General features: G+C 42.1%; 1 protein-coding gene across 1 annotated transcript; it reads right to left on the bottom strand.

Annotated features, from left to right (window-relative positions):
* Positions 1-6070: 6070 nt before the first annotated feature.
* LOC123808744 (prefoldin subunit 6-like) lies at positions 6071-6475 on the bottom strand. Its single transcript, XM_045823564.1, has one exon. It carries the CDS (start codon positions 6458-6460, stop codon positions 6071-6073), a length of 390 nt encoding a protein of 129 aa, XP_045679520.1. The 5' UTR covers positions 6461-6475.
* Positions 6476-6693: the final 218 nt, after the last annotated feature.

The raw sequence follows: 6693 nt of genomic DNA, 5'->3' as shown, positions 1-6693 counted from the left end.
TCACCTTCTAGTTAAACTTAGAAACAAGTTGATTGTGAAAGAAATAGTACCACAGTATTTTCATTTTTATTTTTTATTTTTTATAATCTGGCAGTAGTGCTACTAGAAATGATCCTCCTAGGGGCAGGGGGAAGGTGAATACACATGTCTTTAAAAACCAGACATGCTACTGGCATCGGAAAGCTTTGTCTACAGGACATCTAGCGTCCACGGCTCTTTCTGAGAGGGAGTTCCCAGACTGCTTGGGTCTCTTTCTCTGGATGGTGCAGTCTGTAGTGACGCTACTGAATCTTGCCAAAAGCCAATGTTTCCAACACACTCCAAATGCACTGTTACACAACAGTGAAACTGAATGTTCAAACCAAGTTGTAAAATGGTTTTCTATATACATGTTCATATTTACTTTAATAATAAAGTGGGATTATATTTCTTTCACATTCCTTAATTTAATGTGCAAGTTCTTATATTTTTCTGTCTGCAGTGGGGCTGGCCTTGTTCACAGTCAACTTCAGTGAAGAAATTCCTAAGGAAGGGAGATAGGGTGAGTGTGTGTGTGTGTGTGTGTGTGTGTGTGTGTGTGTGTTGATGGTGGTATATTTAGAAATTGTTCGGTTTGTAGCTAAGCTTTAATCCCCTTATTCTCCTGCCCCTCCTGGGTCAGGTAGGAAGGGTGAAAAATGTTCTCACAGTCTGAACTGCTGTGGGGCTCCTCCTGATACTTTTCTGCTACGAAGCCTGTGGAGTTGTAAACACTTCCGCAACACCCTCCTGTTGCGTGCACCGACAGGGACGAATGAGCCGAGGGTGTGTGTGAGAATGCAACATTGATTAAGACGAGGGGTTTTCTTGCAGGTAACACTCTTTTGTTTTAAAGAACAATAGGCATCTACTAAAAAATAAGAAAATAAAATAGTTATATATTTGGAATAATCACTAATATTTAGTAGGTCCTGTTGTATTAAATGCTACTAATTCATTAAGCCATTAAATTTTTTTACCATCTAATGAACTAATTACAATATTAATGCAGAGAGAAACAAGTGTGTCACAGAAACTTACTTTCTTTCTTTCTTTCTTTCTTTTTTTCTTTCTTTCTCCCCTCCCCCCTCCCTCTCTCTCTTCTTTCTTTCTTTCTCTCCAAAAATAGCACTGCTAAATACAAAATATCATCTACATTTAAACATCCCAGGACAGGGTGAGTGATTTCACTGTGGGGGAAAAACTGCCTCCCCTCAAGTTTCTGGCTGATATGATCGCGCTCTCAGTCCCCGTGAACTATCCATCCCCATTTCTTCAGATGAGGTGAGCGTGGCCATAAAACTAGTTTTGGTTGCTGCTTCCATATCACCAGTTGCAGCTGGAGAATGTGACCGGTGGTTGCTTTATCAGAGAGTACAGTGGAAATCGGGGAGATGTGACAGTTAACTACCAGCAGCCTCACACTCATATATAGGTATGTCTCTCTCTCTCTCTCTCTCTCTCTCTCTCTCTCTCTCTCACGCACACACACACACACATACACATTCTTGTTTTTTGGTTGATTCTTCATGGGTCTTTGTCATCTCACTATGTGGTTTGAATCTTCAAGGGATTTCACTTTAAACTTATTTTTATCCCCTCAGTACCTAGCCCAGGATTTCAAATATGGCAGGTGCTTAATACAAAGAAATCGTTGATAGGTATCGGTGACTGTAGCAACTGAGGGCTAGGCCAGAGGGCATTTATCTGTCTGTTTGGCACCTTCTCTATGTTGACAGAGCCCTTACTTTGGTTTCTTATCTAGTCCCATGCTCTCCACCTTTCAATCTGTTTGTTCATGCTATTAGACCTACTTTTCAGAAACCAGATCTATAACACGTAAGGGCCACAGGATAAAGGCTTAACATCTTAGCCTGACATTTAAGGTTCCATGACGGTGCTTTTCAAAGTTTAATGTGCATACAAATCACCTGGGGATTTCATCGACACAGATTCTGATCAGGCAGGTCTGGGGCTGAGGCCCAAGAATCTTTAACGATCTCCCAGGTAATGCAGATGCTGCAGGTCCTGGGACCACATTTTGAGTAGCAAGTTTCTACAACACTTGGTCTGGCCCAGGTGTTAAATGCCTTTTCAGCTTCATCTCAATTTACTCCCCACCCTGTACCCTACAGTCTAGCACAACTGTTGTTCTTGGCATTCCCTGGCAATTCTCTGACTTGTGCTTTGATTCATGTAATACCCTTCTGCATGCTAAACCATTACTCATCCCTCCAGACAGCTCAAGTATCACCATCTATGTGAAGCCTTCCAGCTCAGCTGTCCCCCTCCTTGGCCAGCTAATCCCTCTGTCTACCAAGTTTTCACAGCACTTTGCTAATTCTGATATTCAGCACTTATTACAAGTTATCATAATTGTTTGTTTACATGACTGTCTTCCCAACTAGGCCATGAGCTACCGAGGGCAGGGGGCCAGGCCTCATCCACCTTGTAATCTCAGTACTCAGTATAGTGCACAGTGCACACCATAGGCCCTTCACAAATACTGACTGAAGTGAAATGAGCTGAATTTCTCATTATTGCTCTTTTGCAGAAGACTTTTAATGATGACTATCTTGAGACAAAAATATATCTTGACAATTGAGGGGGAAGTCACAAAAGATCATTATAATATAATAATATTAATGTTCTTGTTATCAGCTATAATGTTAGCTAATTCTAATTATTATTAATGATTGCTATTATTTATCTATTGAATGCTTACTAGGTACCAGGCACTGTGCTAATCATTTAGATATAAAACTTCATTTGAGTTTTACATTCTACTTTTTGGACAAGGACACAGACACAGAATTTGGAGGATAGCTCCAATGCTGTAGCCCCAGAAAATGAGAGTTGGGATTTGAAGCCTGACCCTTGGATCCAGTCCATGCTCTTAGCCTTTTTTGCTGTTTTTTTTTTAAGATTCTATTTATTTATTTTTAAAGAGAGGGGAAAGAAGGGAGAAAGAGAGGGAGAGAAACATGGATGAGCAGGATAAACATCAACTGATTGCCTCTTGCATGCCCCCAAGTGGGGACCTGGCCTGCAACCCAGGCATGTGCCCTGACTGGGAATTGAACCAGCGACTTTTTGGTTCACAGGCTGTCACTCAATCCACTGAGCCACACCAGCCAGGGCTTAGCCTTTTTTTTTTTCTGATGCTAGAAGAATAGTCTTGTTTTAGTGCTCTGCTAAGTATGCCTTTCTGGCTGGGGTAGTCACCAATTAGATGTGCTCTAAACTCAGCAGGGCCTCCCTCCAGGACAGGGAGCCTCAGCGCTTCCTGTGTTTTGGACTTCTTTGGCAGGCTGGTGATGCCCATGACTCCTCAGGACAATATTTTAAAATGCACTAAAACCCATAGAATTACAAAGGAAACCAACCATATTGAGATTCAATTATCAAAATAATAAAAAGCAAAGGTGTGATATAGTAATATGTGCTCTTTTTCCTAGTTTTATTGTGTTACAGTTGACGGATGTGCATTTCTACATCAATGACAATAATATCTAGCTATGAGTCTAATACTGATTTTAATTTTGAAGTATTGATGGGCTTAAGCAATATTTTGAAATGTTTATAATAGCTAATCTATGATAAAAATATCTGTGATCTCTCTATATTTAAGACAAAATCACATGTACTTTTTAGGGTACTGTAGTATGTTGCTGATATTTACAATGGAAGCAAATACTAAATTTCCATATGAGTTTAGTTTAGTACAATTAAAGATGTGATTTTTTTCTCATTCAGGTTCACAGACCCCCAGAATTCTATACATGAACATCTTGGATATGTATGTAGGGGGATTGGTTCTGTGAACTTCAGGTTCTAGGGAAAAGGGATTTCCTGACTTTTTGAGGTTGGAGTGCTCATAGAAAGAAGCCAGTGAGGCATGAAAAGTTGTCGTATGTGCACAGAAATGACACAAAGTCAGTGGCAAGAGTACGTAGTGGAGTACGATAAAGGGGGTGGGGGAGGGGAGGCGACGCTTGGCAATGTTAGAGCCCAGCAGCAGGACAGAAGCTCTTCCTTTGGTGCGGGCGTCCAGAGGTTTTCAGAAGTGGATGAAAGCATACTTGGAGAAATCCTACAGTGTGCATAAAAACCTTAGGAGATGGGAGGAATTCTGTAGCTGTCCCCAGCAGAAACACAGGGTGACTGGACGGTACTGAGGAGTACAAAGGGAACTGTGCCTGGAGTTGCCAGGTGATGGCAAAGTGGGTCGGGCCCCCACCTTCCTGTGTCACGTGCATGGAGGTACGGCAGGGGTCTGCAAACCCACTAGCCTCTGCCTGCTTAGACTGATTCAAATGGGAACACCTGCAACAGTGTAAACCCAAGCCTAGTCTCTATTGGTGAAGAAATACGCGACCCAAAGCTTGGAGGCACAGATGGTATTGTAATCTCAGTAAACTGAACGCTGGTTGTTTCAATGGCATCGAATGCCTCCCCTGGGCATTTGAGTAAACTACAATCTGATGCATTTTTCCTTTTAGGGCCTTAACTCCCTTTTCACACACATTTTATATTCTTGGCAACTAGGTCTGTCAAAATTCTATGCCCACCCTACTTTATACTTTTTTTGTAAATCCCAACATCAATGATGCCCTTTCTCTTATCTCAGTTCCCAAATCCTAGCCATCCTTTTAGGCTCACCTCAAATGCTGTCTTTCATGCAGATTTTCCTACACCTGGCTGTCAAAGTGCCTCAGCTGAAAGCAATCTCTTCTACTTGGGAACTTTCATAGCACTTCATCTGTATTTCTCTTATGATAGATAATTTTCATGCTACTATGGACAATAACAGTTGTGGCCTTTGAAGAAAGATCATACTGGAAAAAGTGCCCCAAAATGGGAGGAAAAGCAGAATAGACAGTAAAAAACAATACTTAGAGCCCTGGATACTTCTGTATTGATGCACAGAATGAGAGTAAAAAGTAAACTTGGAGTGTTAACCAAAGTTGTAAAGACGGGTGCGCAAAAGTAGGTTTACAGTTGTGAGCGCATGAAACACAGTTTACTATTGTATTATTGTCCATTATTAATTATTATTTATTTGTATTATAACTGTAAACCTAATTGCATAGGTATCACCTGCACGGTATGATAGGATTACAAATAGAATGTGGCAAATAAAACATATTTGGCTAGAAAGAAAACTAGTTCCTTAGAAGCAGAGAGGACGTTTAAGAAGATACACGGAATATACCAGCGTGGAGCGACACGATCAGAGCCTCCTTACGAAGATTACTGTGGGGGCAGCTGAAGCTTGGATTAAAGCAGAGAGAGACTTAAGGCAGAAAGACCAGTTGGCAGGCGTTTAAATAGTCCAAGTCAGATATAATAAATACTGACTTAGGACTTCAAGGTGTCATGTCTAGGTGCCTGGCAGGATGATGATGTCTTTAAGACGAATACAGAAAGGATTTGGGGTCAGTTGCAGGATGAGAATGGTTTGGGCTCTAAAAGCTCTTGGGGTGTAGAAAAAGTGAGAGCCTCCCAATCAAGGAATAAACATTAAGTGCAACTGTAGACGGAATTAATAGAAATACAAAGTTCTGATGATAACTGTAGAACTGCAGTGAGGTCTGGATTCATACTTTATGGAGGATTTTGATAAATATGGTGAGTTACAAATTCTCTCCTTTGAAGAACACTGGAAGAAACTTGGAATATTTAAATATGAGGTGGTAAATAGAAAGGATATAAGCACCGACTTTAAATATGTGAGACAGAAAAAGTAAAGAAGGAATTAACTATATTTTGAAGCAAGGTGGTGGGGTACTGGCAGGTGGAGCTACAAGGTGGACATTTTGGGCTTATCCTAAGACATGGTTCAGTAACAACGAGAGGGGCCAGGAAATGGGGGAAACTGGCCTGCAGGGCAGTGAGCTCCTATCTGTGAACTAGTCAACCAGAAATAGGGTGAAGCTTTGGTCATACGTTTTTGTTTTTGTCAGAAAACAGCCAGGTATTTTCATATTTTATTAGCTACAGTCTAGATCCTAGAGCTGCCTGGTTTCCCTCCCTCCTCCCAATCATGGGGTCAGGCTTTCCCAGGAGCCCCTGCCTTTGCCTCCTGGGCCCACTGGAACTCCTGCTGCAGCTGAGCAAGGGTCTCCCTCTGTTGCTCTGACTGCTGCTCAAGGTCCCGGAGCTGGGATTCGTATCTCTTAATTTCAGCTGTGATATAGTCCAGTCTCTTCCCCACTGTGGCCCGAGCCTCCCCCAGGTCCTGTTTGACCAGCACAGGACCCAGAAGTTTAAAGACCACACTGGACCCATCCAGCAGGACCAGTTCCTCCTTGACGATATTATTTTCTGTTAGTTGTGCTTCAAGCTTCTGCCACCCTGACATAGATTTACTCAAGTCCTTCTGTAGCTGCTGATATTTCTCCACTTCTCCCTGTAGCTTCTTCTGGATCAGCTCGGCCATGGTGGAGATGACAGTCGTTTCTTGGGGCCTGGTTCCAGACTTCAGTCATACGTTTTATAGGAAGAATTTCTACAGTCTACAGAAAGGAGTTTGAAGTACATGATGTTTAGGATATCTTGCTACTCTAAAATTTTTAGGTCCTGTTCTCCAGGGGAACTTTCCTGATTTTGTCCTGCCTGGTGTGAGTGAGGCCCCTTCTCTGTGCTCACCAAGCACCCTGGGGCTGCTACCCC

This window comes from Phyllostomus hastatus, unplaced genomic scaffold (genome assembly GCF_019186645.2).
Source record: "Phyllostomus hastatus isolate PE091 unplaced genomic scaffold, TTU_PhHast_1.1 phas_scaffold_501, whole genome shotgun sequence".
In the NCBI taxonomy this organism is placed as follows: domain Eukaryota; kingdom Metazoa; phylum Chordata; class Mammalia; order Chiroptera; family Phyllostomidae; genus Phyllostomus; species Phyllostomus hastatus.
Note: the sequence above shows the minus strand (reverse complement) of the source record. Positions and strands in the feature narration are given on the sequence as shown.

Coding starts and splice junctions, on each gene's coding strand:
- LOC123808744 (XM_045823564.1), bottom strand. CDS start 6,460: ATGGCCGAGCTGATCCAGAAGAAGCTACAGGGAGAAGTGGAGAAATAT.